The following is a 26,881-nucleotide window of genomic DNA, read 5'->3' on the forward strand; positions in this document are numbered from 1 at the left end:
GATCATAATGCATGTATACCCATAGATAACACAGACCCAGATCATAATGTATGTATATCCATAGATAGCATAGACCCAGATCATAATGTATGTATACCCATAGATAGCGTAGACCCAGATCATAATGCATGTATACTCATAGATAGCATAGACACAGATCATAATGCATGTATACCCATAGATAGCATGGACACAGATCATAATGTATGTATACTGATAGATAGCATAGACCCAGATCATAATGCATGTATACCCATAGATAGCATAGACCCAGATCACAATGGATGTATACCCATAGATAGCATAGACCCAGATCATAATGTATGTATACCCATAGATAGCATAGACACAGATCATAATGCATGTATACCCATAGATAGCATAGACACAGATCATAATGCATGTATACCCATAGATAGCATAGACACAGATCATAATGTATGTATACCCATATATAGCACAGACCCAGATCATAATGCATGTATACCCATAGATAGCATAGACCCAGATCATAATGTATGTATACCCATAGATAGCATAGACACAGATCATAATGTATGTATACCCATAGATAGCATAGACCCAGATAATAATGCATGTATACCCATAGATAGCATAGACCCAGATCACAATGGATGTATACCCATAGATAGCATAGACCCAGATCATAATGTATGTATACCCATATATAGCATAGACACAGATCATAATGCATGTATACCCATAGATAGCATAGACACAGATCACAATGTATGTATACCCATAGATAGCATAGACACAGATCATAATGTATGTATACCCATAGATAGCACAGACACAGATCATAATGTATGTATACTGATAGATAGCATAGACCCAGATCATAATGCATGTATACCCATAGATAGCATAGACCCAGATTATAATGCATGTATACCCATAGATAGCATAGACCCAGATCATAATGCATGTATACCCATAGATAGCATAGACCCAGATCACAATGTATGTATACCCATAGATAGCATAGACCCAGATCATAATGCATGTATACCCATAGATAGCATAGACACAGATCATAATGTATGTATACCCATAGATAGCATAGACACAGATCATAATGCATGTATACCCATAGATAGCATAGACCCAGATCATAATGCATGTATACCCATAGATAGCATAGACCCAGATCATAATGCATGTATACCCATAGATAGCATAGACCCAGATCACAATGTATGTATACCCATAGATAGCATAGACCCAGATCATAATGCATGTATACCCATAGATAGCATAGACCCAGATCATAATGCATGTATACCCATAGATAGCATAGACCCAGATCACAATGTATGTATACCCATAGATAGCATAGACACAGATAATAATGCATGTATACCCATAGATAGCATAGACACAGATCATAATGTATGTATACCCATAGATAGCATAGACACAGATCATAATGCATGTATACCCATAGATAGCATAGACCCAGATCATAATGCATGTATACCCATAGATAGCATAGACCCAGATCATAATGCATGTATACCCATAGATAGCATAGACACAGATCATAATGTATGTATACCCATAGATAGCATAGACACAGATCATAATGTATGTATACCCATAGATAGCATAGAACCAGATCATAATGCATGTATACCCATAGATAGCATAGACCCAGATCATAATGTATGTATACCCATAGATAGCATAGACCCAGATCACAATGCATGTATACCCATAGATAGCATAGACCCAGATCACAATGGATGTATACCCATAGATAGCATAGACCCAGATCATAATGTATGTATACCCATAGATAGCATAGACACAGATCATAATGCATGTATACCCATAGATAGCATAGACCCAGATCATAATGGATGTATACCCATAGATAGCATAGACCCATGTAATAATGTATATATACCCATAGATAGCATAGACCCAGATCATAATGCATGTATACCCAAAGATAGCATAGACCCAGATCATAATGTATGTATACCCATAGATAGCATAGACCCAGATCATAATGCATGTGTACCCATAGATAGCATAGACCCAGATCATAATGGATGTATACCCATAGATAGCATAGACACAGATCATAATGCATATATACCCATAGGTAGCATAGACCCAGATCATAATGCATGTATACCCATATATAGCATAGACCCAGATCATAATGTATGTATACCCATAGATAGCATAGACCCAGGTCATAATGCATGTATACCCATAGATAACGTAGACCCAGATCATAATGCATGTATACCCATAGATAGCATAGACCCAGATTATAATGGATGTATACTCATATATAGCAGAGACCCAGGTCATAATGTTATGTATACCCATAGATAGCATAGACCCAGATCATAATGCATGTATACCCATAGATAGCATAGACCCAGATCATAATGTATGTATACCCATAGATAGCATAGACACGGATCATAATGCATGTATATCCATAGATAGCAGACCCAGATCATAATGTATGTATACCCATAGATAGCACAGACCCAGATCATAATGGATGTATACCCATAGATAGCATAGACCCAGATCATAATGGATGTATACCCATAGATAGCATAGACCCAGATCATAATGGATGTATACCCATAGATAGCATAGACACAGATCATAATGCATGTATACCCATAGATAGCATAGACCCAGATCATAATGCATGTATACCCATAGATAACGTAGACCCAGATCATAATGCATGTATACCCATAGATAGCATAGACCCAGATCATAATGCATGTATACCCATAGATAATATAGACCCAGATCATAATGCATGTATACCCACATGTAGCAGAGACCCAAATCATAATGCATGTATACCCATAGATAGCATAGACCCAGATATGAGTCTAGCTATGCTCCATATTTCACTAAGGAAACCTGGGAGTATAATTGCATGCCTGGAAATCAAACCTGTATCAATAATTTTCGGATAATATTTAATTATTCAGCAGTACAATTTTTAAGAATATAGTGCTGAAATTGAGAATTCAACATGATTTAGAATATTTTACACTATACCTTCAAACCCCCACCCAATTGGGTCATATTTAAGCTTCTGCAGCCCTATCAGTAGCCATTATGATTTTAAGAAATTTATGTAAACCCTGAACTGCCAGCACATTCATCAGTAGATACGGATTTATATTGTTCACATGTGGGTATGTCTTATACATGAATACTATGCAAATGTGGTATGATTCATACAATATACAGTATGTACATATACATGAGCAATGTGTAAATGTGGTGAGTTCACATCCTATGCACAGTGTATATGCATGTGTAAAGTGTAAATGTGGTAGAGTTCATATCTTATACAGCACATAGACATGAGCGGGGCCTCGAGTGGCCAAGCGGTCTAAAGCGCTCTCCGTTACGGATCACTGCCATCTCACCTCTGTCTGTGTGGGTTCGAGTCTCGGATTCGGCCAATGTGGATATGTGAGAAAGCTTGCCAGTAGCTTCTCAAGGGTCGGTGGTTCTTTCCGGGGATTTCCCGGTTTCTTCCTCCACCATTAATACTGGCCGCCATGTATAGCCTATCGCGAGCTGAAAAATGGTGTTAAACCCTACAACAACAACAACAACAACATAAACATGAGCATAATGTAAATATTGAAGTGTCATACCATATACAATGCAAATATATCATTACACTGTAAGTGTGGCAATGTTCAAAATATATTCACAGTGTATTATGCATAAGTACACTGTAAATGTGGAAATGTTCATAATATACTCAGTGTATTACACACGAGTACACTGTAAATCTGGCAAAGTTCATACTATAGTCATGGTGTATTACACATGAGTACACTGTAAATCTGGCAAAGTTCATACTATAGTTATGGTGTATTACACACGAGTACACTGTAAATCTGGCAAAGTTCATACTATAGTTATGGTGTATTACACATGAGTACACTGTAAATCTGGCAAAGTTCATACTATAGTTATGGTGTATTACACACGAGTACACTGTAAATCTGGCAAAGTTCATACTATAGTTATGGTGTATTACACATGAGTACACTGTAAATCTGGCAAAGTTCATACTATATTCAGTGTATTACACATGAGTACACTGTAAATCTGGCAAAGTTCATACTACAGTGACAGTGTAAATTTATACATGAGTACAATGTAAATGTGGCAAAGTTCATACTATACTCACAGTGTATTACACATGAGTACACTGTAAACATGGCAAAGTTCATAATATAGTCATGGTGTATTACACCTGAGTACACTGTAATTGTGGCAAAATTCATACTATAGTGACAGTGTATTACACATGAATACACTGTAAATGTGACAAGTTCATACTATACTCACAGTGTATTACACTTGAGTACACTGTAAATGTGGCAAGTTCATACTACAGTGACAGTGTAAATTTATACACGAGTACACTGTAAATGTGGCAAGTTCATACTATACTCACAGTGTATTACACATGAGTACACTGTAAACATGGCAAAGTTCATAATATAGTCATGGTGTATTACACCTGAGTACACTGTAAACATGGCAAAGTTCATAATATAGTCATGGTGTATTACACCTGAGTACACTGTAATTGTGGCAAAATTCATACTATAGTGACAGTGTATTACACATGAATGCACTGTAAATGTGACAAGTTCATACTATACTCACAGTGTATTACACATGAGTACACTGTAAATGTAGCATAGTTCATACTGTATTCAAAGTGTATTCATTAGATCAGCACAGAAACAACAAATAAAGTTGTTCAGCTGTTTTACTATGAAATAGAAAAGTGTAAATAACAGGGTTTTTTTTCAGACTCAGTCACAATGCCATTGTCAAGAATTACACACAGGTATATGTTTAAGTTATACACCCAGTAACAACAATGTTATAACAATTTCAAATTCCTCACATTCTTGTTTGTTAGTTAGGGCAAAGTTTGTGATGAGGGAAGTGTGGAAGGACATTGCCTCCAACAGAGTGACAAATCCAACATTGTCCACATTTCTTTAATAGTAAGAAACTTAAAGCGTAACCAAAAGTTGAAAAGTCATAACTATGCATATTTCCAATGTTCTGACCTAGTGACCCACAAAAGCCAGTGCTCTCAGCTTAAAAAGCAAAACAACAAAAAAACAAAATCAAAAGCTGACAATCCAAGTCCTCTTCAGGCAAATACAACTGTGAAAATCAATCATCAACTTCCAGCCAAAATGTCCAGTATATGGAGTGAGAAGAAACAAAGTCATGTATCATATCAACGGTGCTGAAAAGTTGAGTTTTTATTTTTGTTGCAAATATCACCACTTTATTACAATGAGTACTGAAGTTTAAAACAAGAAAAAGGCTTAAAATTCGATGACCATGGCAACATTTCCAGCAGAACTGGAATCAATCATCATAGGCTACCAGAAGTTTCTGCTGAACAAAACTTATTTAAGTTTTAGAGAGAAAAAAAGACTCCAAATGATGCTAGCTGTGATCCTTTAAGAAATTATTCACAACAGCATGTATCTGCAAGGATCAGGTGTACTGCAAAGATTTGTTTGTTTGCTTTATATTGTATGTTGCTTTGCTGACAGAGACTGACAAAACAGTATTTTAAAAGTCTGATTCACTCAACTGATTTTCAAAGAAGAAAAATCATTACATACATGTATTTAAGTAGTCTGAGTCATGATTGTCTTTGGTCTTAACCCACATGATTGTCATTGGTCTTAATCCACATGACTGTCATTGGTCTTAATCCACATGACTGTCATTGGTCTTAATGCACATGATTGTCATTGGTCTTAACCCACATGATTATCATTGGTCTTAACCCACATGACTGTCATTGGTCTTAATGCACATGATTGTCATTGGTCTTAACCCACATGATTGTCATTGGTCTTAACCCACATGATTGTCACTGGTCTTAACCCACATGATTGTCATTGGTCTTAAACCACATGATTGTCATTGGTCTTAACCCACATGATTGTCACTGGTCTTAACCCACATGATTGTTATTGGTCTTAACCCACACGATTGTCACTGGTCTTAACCCACATGATTGTCATTGGTCTTAACCCACATGATTGTCATTGGTCTTAACCCACATGATTGTCATTGGTCTTAACCCACATGATTGTCATTGGTCTTAATCCACATGACTGTCATTGGTCTTAATGCACATAATTGTCAAGATGTCAGAACAACCAGCTATTTTTAAGCAAATAGGTCTGCGCTATCATATGTACTCGCTTAAAAGACAAGTCCAACTCCAGACTGCACAAATCCAGATCTGCTGTCGCATAATGTGCTGGGAGATCTGTGTCTGTGCAGTTTGTTAGAAGTAATCATTTGAATAGAAAATATAGACCTTGATCTGCCACTGCATTATGCTATGGGAGATCTGGGTCTGTGCAGTTTGCAATTTGACTTGACTTATAAGTGAGTACAAATGTTATCCTCATAGGCTGAAATAAGTCTTAAAAAACAGTATGAATCTATGCCAAATTCTACATTGTAGAAACTAGCAGCAAAAAATATCATAGGAACATTAATACAAAGTATTTAAATATCATGGATTATCATTAATAATTCTAATGCATGTGTATCATGGATTATCATTAATAATTCTAATGCATGTGTATCATGGATTATCATTAATAATTCTAATGCATGTGTATCATGGATTATCATTAATAATTCTAATGCATGTGTATCATGGATTATCATTAATAATTCTAATGCAGTGTATCATGAATTATCATTAATAATGCTAATGCATGTGTATCGTGGATTATCATTAATAATTCTAATGCATGTGTATCATGGATTATCATTAATAATTCTAATGCATGTGTGTCATGCATTATCATTAATAATTCTAATGCATGTGTGTCATGCATTATCATTAATAATTCTAATGCATGTGTATCATGGATTATCATTAATAATTCTAATGCATGTGTATCATGGATTATCATTAATAATTCTAATGCATGTGTGTCATGCATTATCATTAATAATTCTAATGCAGTGTATCATGAATTATCATTAATAATTCTAATGCATGTGTATCATGGATTATCATTAATAATTCTAATGCATGTGTATCATGGATTATCATTAATAATTCTAATGCATGTGTATCATGGATTATCATTAATAATTCTAATGCATGTGTGTCATGCATTATCATTAATAATTCTAATGCATGTGTGTCATGCATTATCATTAATAATTCTAATGCATGTGTATCATGGATTATCATTAATAATTCTAATGCAGTGTATCATGAATTATCATTAATAATGCTAATGCATGTGTATCATGGATTATCATTAATAATTCTAATGCATGTGTATCATGGATTATCATTAATAATTCTAATGCATGTGTGTCATGCATTATCATTAATAATTCTAATGCATGTGTGTCATGCATTATCATTGATAATTCTAATGCATGTGTATCATGGATTATCATTAATAATTCTAATGCATGTGTATCATGGATTATCATTAATAATTCTAATGCATGTGTGTCATGCATTATCATTAATAATTCTAATGCAGTGTATCATGAATTATCATTAATAATTCTAATGCATGTGTATCATGGATTATCATTAATAATTCTAATGCATGTGTATCATGGATTATCATTAATAATTCTAATGCATGTGTATCATGGATTATCATTAATAATTCTAATGCATGTGTGTCATGCATTATCATTAATAATTCTAATGCATGTGTGTCATGCATTATCATTAATAATTCTAATGCATGTGTATCATGGATTATCATTAATAATTCTAATGCAGTGTATCATGAATTATCATTAATAATGCTAATGCATGTGTATCATGGATTATCATTAATAATTCTAATGCATGTGTATCATGGATTATCATTAATAATTCTAATGCATGTGTGTCATGCATTATCATTAATAATTCTAATGCATGTGTGTCATGCATTATCATTAATAATTCTAATGCATGTGTATCATGGATTATCATTAATAATTCTAATGCATGTGTATCATGGATTATCATTAATAATTCTAATGCATGTGTGTCATGCATTATCATTAATAATTCTAATGCAGTGTATCATGAATTATCATTAATAATTCTAATGCATGTGTATCATGGATTATCATTAATAATTCTAATGCATGTGTATCATGGATTATCATTAATAATTCTAATGCATGTGTATCATGGATTATCATTAATAATTCTAATGCATGTGTGTCATGCATTATCATTAATAATTCTAATGCATGTGTGTCATGCATTATCATTAATAATTCTAATGCATGTGTAGTAAAGTTATAAACATATCGCATGCCTTGAATGTTTCTGGAGACAAGTAGAAGAGCTGTATTTATTTATTCATATGACTAGATGTGATGTTTGGAAGGAACCTAATGTTGTTTATATAATATTTCATTAAATGTTAAAGTTTGCTTAAATTTTGTCACTCTTACACACATGTACAGATGTTTCATAATAACAATCTCTCTCCTATCACATTAAGCACATATAAAACAAATTTCTTCACATCTGGGAAACCCTCAGTATATCAATGTTTTCTTTAGGGGTTTTACTGTGTATATATATATAAGTATGTAGACACACACACACACACACACACACACACACACACACACACACACACACATGACCCTAACTCTATGGATATCATGCCTCAGAAGTGTTACCATTTTTTTAAGCTTCTGTCATAATCATTGTTAAGCTATAAATTTAATTTAATGCTCCTATATACGGATCAAAGATAGGTTTCAAAGCCAATTTAGCACCAGAGAAGCCCAATAAGGCTGACATTGGACTTGGAAAACTTGGCTATGCTTATAAGATTACTGTTCTAGTAGTAGTTACTTACAAAAATGGAACTAACAGCTGCCTCGCTTGGTACTCAGCATTAAGAGGTTAGTATTAGGACTGGTCAGCCTTGTGTCAGGATAATGTGACTGGTTGAGACATAATGCCACATGTCTGTGGCATGATGCTCCAGTGCTAGACATCACTTTAAGCTGCCACACTGCAGACATTATAGCGATATGACTGAAAACTTGTTAAAGTAATGTTAAAAATACAAATTACACATACTAGTAGTAGTTAGTAGTAATAATAATAATAATAGTATAAAATCTCATGTTATATATACAATAATTCTAAGCTTTTATTGTTTTTTATATCCCTAAACTAATATACAATTTTTGTAAAATCTAAAGGATTCAAGCAGTCTTGTATATCAGCTGGATTAACTGCCTCTCCATTCAGTTTGAAATCTGTGTGTCCTTTCCTCTACCATATTAAATTTATGACTAGGTTTCAGCCATTATGATGTATAGCTTACAAATCAAATCCAACTACAAACTGTGAATATCCACATTTGTCACCGCATAATGCACCAGTAGATCTGGGTCTATACAGTTTGTTAGGACTAAACAATATAAGAAGCAGCCTAGACCCTAACCTACCAGTGCACTGCATGATGGCAGGTCTAAGGGTCTATGTTGGTTGTAGTTGGATTAGGTTTATAAGCAAGTATAAACAGCAATTTAATAAATTAATCTAATGATACAAGAAACCCCTTTTTCTTAACCTTGCTTTTAACTGAGCCAAGTACAAAATTTTAACATTGAGATTTATATTGGGTGTGGGACATTGAGATTAAATGGGGTCAAGTATATTGAGATTAATTATGGGTGTGAGACATTGAGATTAAATGGGATCAAGTATATTGAGATTAATTATGGGTGTTAGACATTGAGATTAAAATGGGTGTGAGACACTGACATTAATTTATGGGTGTGAAACACTGAGATTAATAGGAGGTGTGAGCAATTGAAAATAATATTAAGTTTGGGACATTGAGATTAATATTAGGTGTGAGACAATGAGATTATTAGAGTGTAGGGCATTGAGATTAATAAAGTCTGGTACATTGAGATTAATACAGGGTGTGAGACATTATGATTAATATAGTGTGTAGGGCATTGAGATTAATAAAGTCTGGTACATTGAGATTAATATAGTGTGTGGGGCATTGAGATTAACATAGTGTGTGGGACTTTGAGATTAATAAAGGGTGTTGATGGAGATGTGGATGCATGTACAGAATGGCATAATTATGGATGGATGCACAAACACACTGAAAGACACCAAAATAATTGCTATGTCAAACTTCCCAAAGCAAGCTTGACAAAAACCTTTAAAATCCAAACCTCTGGTTACTCCAAATTCATAAAGTTTAATGGCATTCAAGTAAAATGATTGTAATATCTGCTTTGCATGTTTTTCTGTTGTCATCGGAAACCCATGTCTAATCAATTCCATTATGACTTCATTTGCCGCAGTTATCACTCCAGTCATCAGTGGTAATGGAATCAATCTTGTGTGGATTCTAATGAAGGTCTAATGTTTTCAATGGTACTTACCATCTAGTTATGGGTATAAATCGAAGGCGGCTAGCTCGTACATATAAACCATATCCATCCTTGCACTGAAAATATCGTCGTCCAAATATCATTCCATCACAGTTTCCATCTGAAAGTATATAAAAATAATTGACTTAAGGCATAGCGATGAAAGTGTTTTATGTTAAAATAACAAGAGTTAAAATGTTCATAATTACACATGAGACTCAGTGTTGTTGACGTTGAGTTGTGTTTTATGGCACACCGACATATCTAGGTTATAAAGTGCTAAAGAAATTAGAGAAAAGTGTCTTACTCATGAACACACCATGGTAGCCAACCTAGGCTGGTACAATGGTAGGATTCAACCCTGTATCTTTCAAATGCAAATCCTGCACAGTAACCACTAAGCCGCTGCACCTTCTCACTAAAGAAGTGTTTTTTAAGTATACAGTTCAGTTAACATTTGCTCTGAACTACCATACACATTCACTTATAACTCGAGTCCTACTGAATCAGCAGATCTGGGTCTACATCAGGGGTCTCAAACATGTGGCCCACAAGGCCCTATCCTGTGGCCTGCAAAATGATTGTCATCACAATTTGCCATGAGAGATAACAAAGGTGGTGTGGCCCTTGGGCCATCGTAAATGCCCTCATACGTCCCTCAGGGTGGTTTGAGTTTGAGACCTGTGATCTACCATATTTGCCAGCCAATAAGACAATACTTTCTGACCAGAAAATCTTAGCTTCATCTTATACTCTGAACTGACTTATATATGGATTATGGCATCCAAATCGCTTTATATTTTTCCTATGGAATATAATTCTCCCAGAATATGAAAATTATGTGCAAAAATATTTCATTTTGGGGAAGAGATTGTGTATGAATAAATACTGGATCCCACAGTGAGTATTATAAACAATTACATGATCATCAGTATTAAAAATTAACACAGACCAGATGCAATTATGCTAAAGCATCATGCACCAGTAATATACATTGTTTGGAATATATGCTGTTTAAATTTAATTAAATATATGTGCGTTTGAATTTACAAGTTAGAAGAAGAATAACCATGACAAAGACATATTCCATAACAATTTTCTTCTTGCATCTAATGATCAAATAATCAGTATACCCCATTGAAAGAGAGAGAGAGACAGACAGATGTCTTCTCATTTGTAACTCTGTATTGATCACTTACCTGGTGACCTATTTTACTTGTGTACAAGTGCAGTACCATATTCCATTAACAATTAATATCACTAGTGAAGTGATTCCTTCTAATTTTTGTTTCCACTTCCATTATTACAAGAATCATATGGCTTTGTAGTGGAATTTACATGCTACTTAAATAGCTATGGCTGTATTCAGTCAGTCCAAGATAACACCTGTTTGATGTCAAGATTCTGCAGACCAGATCATATTAACTAGGCTACTAATAGGGAAATGAGGCTACCCATGGGTATTATGAATACCATACCATATAGTTAAAGGAAATGCCAGGTGGTTACTATGCAGTAAATTTTTCAGCCTGTGACATTTTTTAACTTGCCGACAGAACCGACAGCAATTTAAAGTACATCTAGCATGAGCAAAGATCAAAAACAGTTGCCCCCTTAGTACAGGAAGAGTACATGTACTTTAAACAAAATCTTAATTGTTGGGAATGGAGAGGTTGTTATACTTTGTACTTTGAACTTAGACAAAGACACAGTGATCACATTCAAGAGGGCTCTCAAAACTCACTTATTTTGACTGCAAGAACAAACTTAAAGACCTAATAATGTTTCCTACCTTAAATATTCTCAGCATGTGTTTTTTGTGGGTTTTTTATGTTTTCTAATTTCATGGTGTTTGTTTTTGTAATCATATCATTATATGTTTTGTATCTTATAGGTGTTGTCTAATGTTGTAAAGCGTTTAGAGCTTCTAAAGATTAGGCGCTATAGAAAGTCCTCATTATTATCATAATTATTATTATTATTATTATTATTATTATACTTGCAAAGAAGATTAGACAGCATGCAAAATGGTCATTCTTGGGATTTAACCTAATGGAGACTATATGGATATAACTACTGTGAATATTTAAACCCTGAAGGAGAATGGTATGTATTTTCATTGTTTACATTTACCATTTCATTTATTAATGTTTTCTCTCTTTGAGAAAAGCTTCAGCAACACCAGGGCAATAAGTTAAAAAAAAGAACCCCCAAAAAATCCAAACAGAGCTGAACTCTCTCTCTCTCTCTCATATATCGGACCATATTGGACTTTCAACATGAGGTGCAACAACAACAAAATTCAGTGGAATACATATGCATCTTTCTCTCTTTATCTCTCTTCTCCCCACCCCCAAATGCATTTTAGTATTAATGATGTAATTTGCTAATTGCTGGTAATCTGAAATTGCATACAGTAATACTTTTAATATTTATGAAACTGGAAGTTATTATAATTCAATTCCACACAGCATTACAAGTTTTATCCTATCTGTAACTCAATCAATTTTCAGGTCAGCATCATTTTATGTAGCTAAAAGTACATAAAATGTTTAAAATACTTCTTGTGAAAAAAATTAGGTATTTTTAGTTACATTTAATGATCCTCACTGGAAAGGTTACTAAGTTACAGGTAGGATACAATTTGTGATGCCATGTGGAACGAAGTGAAAAACATAATATGAGGTGTTGATCTGGCCTCGTCTTATACTCAGCATCAACCTAATATACAAGGATGAAGGATGGAAAATTTGGCAAATTTGCTGATTCGACTTATACTCCACATCGACTTATAGGCCAGCAAATACGGTACATAGTCTGTTTGGAGTAATCATTATAACAAACAACATAGATCCTGATCTGCGAGTGCATTAGGGTCTATGGTGTTTGCAGTTGACTTAAGGTCAGGTATATATGGTAATCTATACTACTTAAATGAGCAAATGAAAACAGACCAACCTTAGTAAAAGATGCACGGACTGATGATATGGTACATTTTATGAATCATAAATCCATTTCTAATGAATTTATAACTAATATGAATTATTAGTTACACATCTTGCAAGCAAGTATCTCTGTGGTAAGCTGTCTACTTCCTCATTTGATGGACCTTACAGGACCTGGGTCAATGGACACTTCTAAACCTTGTTATGGCTATGGGTGGTAATTTTTCCCCATTATGAAATGGCCTTTCTATGAAAACTATCATAAGGACTCCTTCCCCAATCAAAGGATTAGGTTTTAACAAGAATATTATTTTTTTAAAAGCTATGAAAATTAATAGTCATAAAAGTAAATAAAAAGCTATGAAAATTAATACTCATAAAAGTAAATAAATCCACAGTATTCACTTCTATGCATATCAAAGAATTTGTGGGAACTAGATTCCATCTTTTCTCACTTATAAGTAGAACCCAACTACAAATGGTATAGACCCAGAACTGTTGTACCTAAATGCTCTGGCAGATCTAGGTCTGCAGTGTTTGTTATGAGTCATCAGTAGAACAAACAACATAGAACCTGATCTGCTGGCACTTTAGGCTATAGCAGATCAGGGTCTTTGTTGTTTGCCATTTGACTTGACTTACAAGTGAGTCTATATGGTACTGTATTTCTGTATTATTTCCAATACTGTTCCTTAATTTGTTTTTTGAATGTACAAATACTTCTAGGTTAAAAAACATTAAATGTAATTAACAGCTATTTTTAGCACATAAATTTATCAAATCAAGGAATACAATGTTAAAAAAAATCTCTCTTTAAAAAATTTAAAGAATGCAAATCATAATCACCATATATTCTCATGTGTAAGTTTAAGTCCAACTGCAAACTGCAAAGATCCAGATCTGTCATTGTGTAATTCACCTGTCATTGTATAATTCATCAGCAGATCTGGGTTTATGCAATTTCTTAGTAGTAGTAAATCAAACAAACAGAATATACTAGTGTATCCAACAGGGGTGCAAGACTGAGAGTCAAAAATCTCCTTGGTATCAAAACTGGGGGTCACTTTAAATAAAAAACAAACTTTGGTATCAAAACTGGAGATCAAGTTAAAAATTTGGGGGTCTCTGAAGTGCAAATGAGGGTAAAGGAAAACACTGATATACCCTGATCTGCTGGCACATAATGTGACAAGCCAGATCAAGGTCTATGTTGTTTGCAGAGGGATGCAACTTATAAGTTAGTATGTAAGGTATGATTTAAAGTGTACAAAAATCACAATATGGTAAACAATTACTGGATCAAGTGCATGTAAAAAGCAGTACCAATGGCAAACAACACAGACCCTTATCTGCCACTGCATAATTGCACCAGAAAATGCTGGGTCTATGTCTTTTGTTTTTCTGATTAATCCTGACAAACTGGAAAGACCCAGAGTGTATCACACAATATGCAATGGCAGATCTGAATCTATGCAGTGTGTAGGCAGATGTGACATATGCATGAGTATATATGGTAATAACCAGTAAGTACCGAATCTGCAGGGTAGAGCTTTCCTCTACCTGCATGCATATAAACAGAAACAGACTTCAAAGAGTCTGGAAAAAAACTCATTCTAATTTAATCTGATAGCAACAACACAAACCAATACATCCTGATGGCATCTTTAATTCATGAATGAATGCATATTGATGGAATGATAACAACTTAGTTCCAGCCCATCAGCAGTTTGTGATCATAACCTGGAAAATTTAACACAGACCATAAATGGTGCTTGCTAAGCATTTAAAACAAATAGGAGATGGCTGAATTAATGTATATAAAATGTACTTTTTGTTTGGCTTTTGACATGGCTGAATTAATGTAGATAAAATGTATTTTTTGTTTGGAACTGCTCTGGTGGCCTAGTGGTTAGAGCATCTGCCTTGGATGCAGAGGGTTGTGGGTTCAAAACACTAGCCAAGTCATACCAAAGACTGGTACTCACAGCTGCCTTACTAGGCACTGAGCATTAACAAGTTAGTGCTAGGACTGATCATCCTGGTGTCAGGATAATGTGACAGGGATATGACAGGGTTGGGCATGGTGTTACATGTCTGTGGCATGATGCCACAGTGCTAGACATCATGATAAACTGTCACACTGCAGACATCATAGTGATATGACTGAACAATCGAAAAAGCTGTCATGCATATAATTATCCATCCATCAGTCTTGTCATGCATATATCCATCCATCAGTCCTCTCATGCATATATCCGTCCATCAGACCTGTCATGCATATATCCATCCATCAGTCCTTTCATGCATATATCCATCCATCAGTCCTTTCATGCATATATTCATCCATCAGTCCTGTCATGCATATATCCATCCATCAGTCCTCTCATACATATATCCATCCATCAGTCCTGTCATGCATATATCCATCCATCAGTCCTTTCATGCATATATTCATCCATCAGTCCTCTCATGCATATATCCATCCATCAGTCCTCTCATACATATATCCATCCATCAGTCCTGTCATGCATATATCCATCCATCAGTCCTTTCATGCATATATCCATCCATCAGTCCTTTCATGCATATATTCATCCATCAGTCCTGTCATGCATATATCCATCCATCAGTCCTCTCATACATATATCCATCCATCAGTCCTGTCATGCATATATCCATCATTCCTCTCATGCATATATCCATCCATCATTCCTCTCATTCATATATTCTTCCAAATGCTGAAAAATGCTCAACACACTGATGTACAATTGCACATCACTGCAGTACAAGATCTTCTTCCATGCAGAGGATTTAATGTCATACATGAGTAAATATATATGCTAATTACATCCTAAACTAATGGCATCCAACACAGCAATATTTTATGTTTCCCAGACATTGATGATCCCAGAAATAAATTCTCATTCTTTTTGATCAATGAAGCCAATATCAAAATAATGACAGAGCTCTTAATGACATTAATGATGGGCTCTTTCATTAGCGCATATAAAACAAATGAAATAAGATCATTTGTTGACATGCCATTGCATGAAAAACATTTGAATTGCCAGATTTGTCCAATTTCCTGATAAAAATCCTTTCATGTTTGTTATTTTAATAAAACTAGGTGCTGACATAGGTTTTTGATTATCCCTAAGGACAAATTGTGATTTTAATATTCTGTATAATTTATAGGATCCAATGCATTTATTACCAACCAATTCCACAGCAGAAATCACTATGTTATAGATGGGAAATTGCAAATAAAATAGAAACTGGATAAAAAGTCCATCTATTTCAGTAGTGCAAAAATTATTTAGAAGTTAATTTGAGCAGGTTCAATTTCAAACTCTACTCCAATCTTTTGTTACTTGTTTAGGCTCTTACAAAACTTAACAAGAAAAAAGTGAAGACAACAAGTTTAGTAAAATTTAACAAATAATATATTTATATATTTCCCTAGAAAAACAAGTTAAAAATGAGAAAAAGAACTTAAGGTTTTATGAATCAAATAAAAAAATAATCCAAAAATTAAAATATAGAAGTCTTAGTAGTAAAAAGTCCTAATAAAATTGAGTTCGAATCCCAGTGAAATCCAAAATGGAAGGTGATGACATGTTGTGGTCAGCGTCACACTGATGTGTCAACAGTTCTTTGTTGAATCAAAGAAAATAATATTCCAATTAGAATTCTGTATAAATTTTGATAACTGTCTTTGTAAAAGAATTAATTTAGAGCACAAGTATTTCCAGTGAAAAATAATCTTTTGGAATCCAAATAACTTGAAGAAAAATAAAATAATTAGCCCCAAAACTGGTCACAACCAGTGTTAAGGTACTAATGACTATTCTTTCTCAAAACATCAATAATAAATCTAGCTACAATGCAAAACAGATGCCCAGATGTGGGTCAATCCTCTGAAAAAACCTAATTGATAACTGGTTGTTATTTGTCATGTACTCCAAGTATGGCCTCGATTTCGATTTATGAATCTTACGCTGAGAAAGAATTTTTAAAAAAAGAAAGTTGTTTACCACAACTCTTACTGGTTCTAAATCAAGGTCAGGAACTAGGTCAGAATTAGATACAAAGTTTCTATTATTAGTTGTTTACTACTGAATTTCATTTCTGGACAATGTCAAATCAAGTAAACAAAATTACATTACAATAACATGTAATGAAATTTAAAAAATTAAAACTAACAAACAAACAATTAAATTAAATCAAATATACATAACACTTTACAAGCATTAAACAGAAGGAATATTACTGCAACCTTTCCTCCTAAATTAGTACTGTATTAATGAAAGAAGTTTTTAGTTTTCACAGAAAAAGGCATATACAGAATTTCTCCATGATAAGACTGGGGGTCTAGCCACATAAACTTGTCAAAAGGTAGGGGGTAGGCTTATTAAGAGATAAAAATACCCTTAGCACTAAATATTTGACAAGTTTTGTAAAAGTGGGGATGGTTTAACACTAGAAACATACATGTATGCTAAAGTGACAACATAAACAACATTTACTGTATATACTTGCTTATAAGATGCGACCAACTGCAAACTGCACAGACAGATCTGCCATTGCATAATGCACTGGCAGATCTGGGTCTGTGCAGTTTTAGGAATAGTCAGAAGAACAAACAGCATAGAACCTGATCTGCAGGTGCATTATGTTGTAACAGCAGCTCAAGATATATGTTGTCTGCAGTTTTGATCGACTTTATATATATATATATATATATATATATATATATATATATATATATATATATATATATATATATATATATATATATATATAAGGTACATCAGCATATCAGTACCATATATATCCACCTATATAATACACAGTAAGACCCAAACCTGCTGGCATATAATGCATTGATACATCCAGATACATAAAAAAGGTACAAATATAACACATATTATGTAACAAATACTAGTGGGTTGATAGTAAATACAAATATTTGAATTGAGTGGAAATCAACTAACTAAAATCAATCATGATTTTCCTTAATAAAATACAAATGATTATTTTTGTCTCATTTTCAACTGTCTGACCATGGAACAATGTCTTCCAGGAGAAGCAAAATAGGTAGCTTCCATTTAGCATAGCCTTCATTTGCTAAGTACAACCCACATACCAACAACGTGGCAGATGACAAATGTGCTGCCAACTGTTCAATGTTAAGGGATTCAATCATTGGTTAGTGTAATAGAAAGGATCTATTACTGTTATGTTGCATTGCTATTACTGTTATTTTGCATTGTCTCTTCTGTTATTTTGCATAGCCATTACTGTTATGATGCACTGTCATTCCTGTTGTGTTGCATTACTATTATGTTGGATTGCCATTACTGTTATTTTGAATTGCCATTACTGTTATGTTGCACTGTCATTACTATTATGTAGCATAGCCATTAGTGTTATTTTGCACTGCCATTACTATTATAATGCATTGCCATTCCTGTTATGTTGCATTGCCATTACTTTTATGTTGCATTGCCAGTACATTTATTTGGCATTGCCATTACTGTTATGATGCATTGCCATTCCTGTTATGTTGCATTTCCATTACTGCTGTTTTGCATTGCCATTATGAATTAATGAAGATGATTGAAATTTTCTGTCCCTGTTAGATTTAGAACTGTCATAACTCTTGCAATGTGTTACAACTGATTTGGTGAAATTCAACCACTGTATTCGTATGTAAAAAGCGTCATAACCATGTAAGAATCACCACCTTTCAGTCTTTACAGTTTCTGTTTCATAAGTGTCAAATTCCTGAAAGAATCACCACCTTTCAGTCCTTATAGTTTCTATTTTATAAGTGACATAGCCCTGGAAGAATCACCACATTTCAGTCCTTATAATTTGTATGTTATAAGTGTCAAAGCCCTGTATGAATCACCACCTTTCAGTCCTTATAGCTTCTATTATAAGTTTCATAGCCCTGTAAGAATCACCACCTTTCAGGCCTTATAGTTTCTAGTTTATAAGTGCACAAGCCCTATTAGAATCACCACCTTTCAGTCCTTATAGTTTCTATTTTATAAGTGTCAAAGCCCTGAAAGAATCATCACATTTCAGGTCTTATAGTTTCTATTTTATAAGTGTACAAGCCCTATTAGAATCACCACCTTACAGTCCTTATAGTTTCTTCTTTATAAGTGTCAATGCCCTGTAAGCATCACCACCTTATAGGTCTTATAGTTTCTATCTTATAAGTGTACAAGCCCTATTAGAATCACCATCTTTCAGTCATTATAGTTTCTATATTATAATTGTCATAGCCTTGTAAGAATCACCACCTTTCAGGCCTTATAGTTTCTATTTTATAAATGTCAAAATCCTATTAGAATACCCACGTTTCAGGCCTTATAGTTTCTATTTTATAAATGTCAAAGCCCTGTAAGAATCACCACCTATCCGTCCTTATAATTTGTTTTAAAGGTGTCAAAACCCTGTAAGAATCACCACCATTCAGTCCTTACAATTTCTATTTTATAAGTGTCAAAGTCCTACTGGAATAACCACCATTCAGTCCTTATAGTTTCTGTATTATAAGTGTCATAGCCTTGTAAGAATCACCACCTTTCAGGCCTTAAAGTTTCTATTTTATAAGTGTCATAGCCTTGTAAGAATCACCACCTTCCAGTCTTTACAGTTTCTATTTTATAAGTGCCAAAGTCCTACCGGAATCACCACCATTCAGTCCTTATAGTTTCTATATTATAAGTGTCATAGCCTTGTAAGAATCACCACCTTTTGGGCCTTATAGTTTGTTTTATAAGTGTCATAGCCCTGTAAGAATCACCACATTTCAGTGCTTACAATTTCTATTTTATAAGTGTCAAAGTCCTACTGGAATCACCACCATTCAGTCCTTATAGTTTCTATATTATAAGTGTCATAGCCTTGTAAGAATCACCACCTTTCAGGCCTTATAGTTTCTATTTTATAAATGTCAAAATCCTATTAGAATACTCACGTTTCAGGCCTTATAGTTTCTATTTTATAAATGTCAAAGCCCTGTAAGAATCACCACCTATCCATCCTTATAATTTGTTTTAAAGGTGTCAAAGCCCTGTAAGAATCACCACCATTCAGTCCTTACAATTTCTATTTTATAAGTGTCAAAGTCCTACTGGAATAACCACCATTCAGTCCTTATAGTTTCTGTATTATAAGTGTCATAGCCTTGTAAGAATCACCACCTTTCAGGCCTTAAAGTTTCTATTTTATAAGTGTCATAGCCTTGTAAGAATCACCACCTTCCAGTCTTTACAGTTTCTATTTTATAAGTGCCAAAGTCCTACCGGAATCACCACCATTCAGTCCTTATAGTTTCTATATTATAAGTGTCATAGCCTTGTAAGAATCACCACCTTTCGGGCCTTATAATTTCTTTTTTATAAGTGTCATAGCCTTGTAAGAATCACCACCTTTCAGTCTTTACAGTTTCTGTTTTATAAGTATCAAAGCCCAGTAAGAATCACCACCTTTCGGGCCTTATAATTTCTTTTTTATAAGTGTCATAGCCTTGTAAGAATCACCACCTTTCAGTCCTTATAGTTTCTATTTTATAAGTGTCAAAGCCCTGTAAGAATCACCACCTTAGCGTCCTAATAGTTTGTTTTATAAGTGTCAAAGCCCAGTAAGAATCACCATCTTTCAGTCCTTATAGTTTGTTTTATAAGTGTCAAAGCCCAGTAAGAATCACCACCTTTCACTCCTAATAGTTTGTTTTATAAGTGTCAAAGCCCAGTCAGAATCACCACCTTTCAGTCCTTATAGTTTTTTTTATACGTGTCATAGCACTGTAAGAATCACCACCTTTCTGTCCTTATAGTTTGTTTTATAAGTGTCAAAGCCCAATAAGAATCAACACCTTTCCATCCTTATAGTTTGTTTTATAAGTTTCAAAGCCCAGTAAGAATACCACCTTTCAGTCCTTATAGTTTCTATTTTATAAGTGTCATAGCCCTGTAACAATCATCACCTTTCAGGCCTTATAGTTTCTATTTTATAAGTGTCATAGCCCTGTAAGAATCACCACCTTTCAAGCCTTACAGTTTCTATTTTATAAGTGTCAAAGCCCTGCTAGAATTATCACATCTCAGGCCCTAAACTTTATATTTTAAAGTGTCATAACCCTACTTGAATCACCACAGTGTAGGCCCAATGGTTTCTATATTACAAGTATCATATCCTTATTATAATCACATTTCAGGCCTTATAGTTTCTATTGTATAAGTGTCAAAGTCATATTAGAATCACCACCATTCAGGCCTTATAGTTTCTATTTTAAAAGTGTCAAACCCTGTTTCTATTTTATAAGTGTCATAGTCATATTAGAATCACCACCATTCAGACCTTATAGTTTCTATTTTATAAGTGTCATAGCCCTGTAAAAATCACCACCTTTCAGTCTTTACAATTTCTGTTTTATAAGTGTCAAAGCCCTGTAAGAATCACCACCTTTCAGTCCTTACAATTTCTATTTTATAAGTGTCAAAGTCCAATTAGAATCACCACCATTCAGGCCTTATAGTTTCTATTTTAAAAGTGTCAGACCCTGTAAGAATCGCCATCTTTTAGTCCTTATAGTTTGTTTTATAAGTGTCAGTAAGAATCACCACCTTTCAGTCCTTATAGTTTGTTTTATAAGTGTCAAAGCCCAGTAAGAATCACCACCATTCAGTTATTATAGTTTTTTTTATAAGTGTCATAGCCCTATAAGAATCACCATCTTTCAGTCCTTATTGTTTTTTTTATAAGTGTCATAACAGGGCGTTAGAATCACCACCTTTCTGTCCTTATAGTTTGTTTTATAAGTGTCAAAGCCCAGAAAGAATCACCACCTTTCAGTCCTTATAGTTTTTTTATGTGTCAAAGCCCAGTAAGAATCACCACCTTTCAGTCTTTATAGTTTGTATTTTATAGGTGTCAAATCCCTGTAACAATCATCACCTTTCAGGCCTTATAGTTTCTATTTTATAAGTGTCAAAGCTCTGTAAGAATCATCACCTTTCAGTCCTTAAGTTTCTATTTTGAAAATTCAGACAATTAACAGAGACATCACCTTTCCGACCCCATAGTTTCTATGTTAAAGTGTCAAAACCCTACTAGAACTAACATCTATCCGACACAATAGTTTCCATTTTATGGTATCTTAGTCCTACTAGAATAACTATGTATTAGACCAGATAGCTTCCATTTCAAAGTGTCAAAGCCCTACTAGAACTCACAAATTTCATGCCCTTTAATTCCTGTTTTATGAGTGTTAAAATTCTATTACAATCACCACCTTTTATATCCTACTGATTCTATTTTATAAGTGTCAAAGCCCTAATAATATCACAACCTTTCAGACCCATAGTTTCTATTTTAAATTGTCATATCCCATAATAGAACTTGTCTCTTTATTTCAACCGCTCCAGTGGCCTAGTGGTTATAGTGTCCGCCTCAGATGCAGGAGCTTGAGGGTGTGAACCCTGGCTGAGTCATACCAAAGACTTATAAAAATTGTACTAACAGCTGCTTCGCTAGGCACTCAGCATTAAGAGGTTAGTGTTAGGACTGGTCGGCCCGGTGTCAGGATAATATGACTGGGTGGGACATCATGCTACATATCTGCGGCATGATGCCCTAGTGCCAGACATCACTTTAAACTGCCACACTGCAGACATTGTAGTGATATGACTGAAAAATTGTTAAAGCTACATTAAAAATCTAAAATCACATATACACACATACATACACACACACATACACTCTCTCTCTCACACACACACACACACACACACACACAAACACACACATACAGATTCTCTTTATTTCAATTTCAAAAAGTAATATAAGCATCGATATATATAGCACTTTCCTCAATACATTTCACCATGAATGTTTTTTGTGGATATGAATTTTTTGGGGCATTTTATTGATGTCTTTACAACTCTTCCATGGAACAAATATAGCAGGATTAAAAGAAACAAAGAAGGAAAGAAAGCATGACTTTCTATGTATGACACAGACACAGGCCTGGAACATAGGCTTAGATGTCTTTACGTACTACACAGGGTTGCTATGTACATGTCTAGTCTCATCAACTGAATAATGCATGTAATGTTCTATAGATTTAATAATCACTTAAAGAGAATGCATATGCTATATGAAAAAATTGCCTGTTCTCTGTCCATAACAATAAACAGTGATTCATATAAACAATATCCACCCAAGTCAATGTGAGGGAGAATGAGAACAATTACTGAGGTGATTTCTCTTGTCATTCAATCTCTTATCAGGTTACTAGGCAAATTATAATTATATTTTATTATTTCATATATGAACATGTCCGTTGTACATAATTAGTGATACTCATCACCATATCACATTATCATCTCACATCATTATCATCTCACATCATAATCATCTCACATCATAATATCACATCATCATCACACATAATTATCATATCACATAATAACCTCACATCATCATCTCACATCATTATCATGTCACATGACAATCTCACATCATCATCATCATCTCCCATCATCATCATCATCATCTTCACCATCAAACATATCATAATCATCATCTTCTTCCTTTCATGTTGGAGCAAGTGACTGTGTAACAAGAACAAGTAAAAAAAGCTGGGCATAAGTTTGACTAAATAAAAAACATAAGTATTTGAGGCTTGTCCATCTGTCTGTAGAGCCCCAAGTGGCCAAGTGGTCTAAAGCGCTCTCCATCACGGATCACTGCCATCTCACCTCTGTCTGCGTGGGTTCGAGTCTCGGGTTCGGCCAATGTGGATATGTGAGAAAGCTTGCCAGTAGCTTCTCGTGGGTTGGTGGTTCTTTCCGGGGTTCTTCCTCCACCATTAATACTGGCCACCATGTATAGCCTATCTTGTGCTGAAAAATGGCATTAAACCCTATAACAATAACAACAACCATCTGTCTGCAGACCCCTTATGATTGTCAGGATTCAGAACATTATGCACTGACTTTTTTTTAACCCTCCTAATCGGTCATTTCATCATAACCAACCACTACAAAAACAATCTATTTTACATAAGCAACATTATTATATGTCACATGAAAAACACAATTTTGAACCAACAAATTCCCCATGATCATGATATTTGGAAAAACATGAATTTAGCAAAATTCATCCACCAGAAGATTTTTTAAAAACAACAGGGGATGGGGTAATCTAAAACAAATCATGTGGTTATCACACTAAAATGACATATTCTGATCTGGAAAGTGCATATTTTTAGCTTTTTAATGCCTCTGGCAAGTTATAAACAATTAATGAACAGGTTTTACTTTCATTATTTTTCTACTAAAGATTATCAACACGGTCTTTGAAAAATGAATAAGGCTAAATAAAGAAGAAACAGGAAACACAGTGGTATTAAGAAAGTCCTAGTCATAAAAAAGCTTGGAAGGCTAAACATAAACCATAGTGGTATTAAGAAAGTCATAGCAGCCATATAAAAGCTTGGCAAGCTAAACATTAACCATAGTGGTATTAAGAAAGTGAGTCATATAAAAACTTGGCATAATAAAATATCTTGCTTGTGGTGATATTTTTTTATTAAAATCTAAATGCCACAAATCTCTTTAATAGATATTTTTAATTAATAACAATTAATGTCTTGATGCAAGATGGATGTTTTACAGTGAAGTTGCCAATGCCACAAGAACACCAGGATGCCTAAAACTCTACTTCAAAAATGTCTGCAAGTGTGACACTAAAAACTTCAATACTAACTTCAAAGAATGGGAGACACTGGCAAGCAACAGAGCTGTCTGGGACTGCAAGTTCTGGGTTACACAGCAAGTGCCAGTGGAGAAAAGAGAGTACCAGTTAGGTTCTATCTACTATGGAGCACTTGTGTTACACTTGTGGTAGTCCCTCACATTCTATGATAGGAATAATTAGCCACCAGAGGAAATACATCACAAACTAACAAATCATTACTTATGGCTGCTTTATATCCAGTGAAGAAGTAACAACAACATTAATGTCTGTCACTATTTTCCCAATAAATATAAAATTCCTGCAATATGACTTGGCTATTATATCAGATTAACTATATCAAACAAAGCCATGGATGGACAGGCATCCAGCCCCAGCTGGGTTTTGCACTACCTGGAAATCCCGGCCTGGCCAGATATTTCCCTGCCAGGTACCCAGACCAGGCAAAACTCCCTACCCACCCATCCCTAAATGTCCAGACCTGGCCTGGTTTTGCACAACTCAGTAAAAGCCAACACGACCAGTTAGTTCCCTATTGGGTACCTGGACCCAGTACCCAGTAAAATGTTCCTACCTGTCAATCACTAACCAAAACGTTTAATTCAATATAAATTGTCAATGATGCTAATGACCATCCCTCTCCATGTGACCACAAAACAAACTACAACACTCAGCAAGTTGGCCAGTATGCTATCTTGTTTGTAAAATAAGTGCCATATTAAAGCCTATGAATACATTTTGTCTATCTAATCTGGCCCCGTATTTTATGAAATTACCCTGTACTCTCCAATACAGCAGAATCTTTAATTACCCAGATTGTGTTCCATAACAGAGCAGAATCCATAATCATCCTTTTTTCTCTAATACAGCAGAATCTATAATTACCTTGTGCTCTCCAATACAGTAGAATTCATAATTAACCTGTGTTCTCCAATAGAGCAGAATCCATTTACCCTGTGCTCTCTAATACTGCAGAATCCATCTATTCCAGCCCTTAGCATTTACCCTGTGCTCTCTAATACAGTAGAACCCAATGAATTTGGCCCCTTATTACACATAATTACCCATGTAATCTCTAACAGAGCAGAATCCATTTACCCTGTGATCTCTTATTAATACTGCAGAATCCATTTACCCTGTGCTCCCTTTTATAAATACAGCAGAATCTATAATTACCTTGTGTTCTCTAATACTGTAGAATCCATTTATCCTGTGATCTCTATTACTGCAGAATCCATTTACCCTGTGCTCCCTTTTATAAATACAGCAGAATCCATAATTACCCTGTGCTATCTAATACAGTAACTGCAGAATCCATCTATTCTAGCCCTTTGTATTTACCTTGTGCTCTCTTGGCAGAAACCATTGAATTTAGCCCCTTAAATCATGTAATTACCCTGTGATCTCTAACAGAGCAGAATCCACTGACCCTATGATCTCTAATAAAACAGAACCCATCTAATCTGGCCACTCATAATTTAGATCCTTGCCCACTGAAACCACAAAAATGATCCCTTTGTTAAATTTTGATGGGGTTTTAACTCTGAGTATTCCAGTGCACTGCATAATCTGAACAGTATTTTAACACATTACCTAATCTCAACAGTATTTTAACACATGACCTAATCTGAACACTGAATATTCCAGCTTGCAGCCTAATTTTG

At 34.5% G+C, this 26,881-nt stretch overlaps 1 protein-coding gene across 1 annotated transcript in view; it reads right to left on the bottom strand.

Annotated features, from left to right (window-relative positions):
* Positions 1–26,881, bottom strand: part of LOC149799463 (uncharacterized) — a 77,246-nt gene that overhangs the window by 33,524 nt on the left and 16,841 nt on the right. The window contains exon 3 of the mRNA XM_089958824.1: positions 10,507–10,615. Coding sequence (XP_089814950.1) covers positions 10,507–10,615 — 109 coding nt within the window. The remainder of the gene's footprint in view (positions 1–10,506; positions 10,616–26,881) is intronic.

This window comes from Sinohyriopsis cumingii, chromosome 5, assembly GCF_028554795.1.
Source record: "Sinohyriopsis cumingii isolate HCF-2022 chromosome 5, ASM2855479v2, whole genome shotgun sequence".
Lineage (NCBI taxonomy): Eukaryota > Metazoa > Mollusca > Bivalvia > Unionida > Unionidae > Sinohyriopsis > Sinohyriopsis cumingii.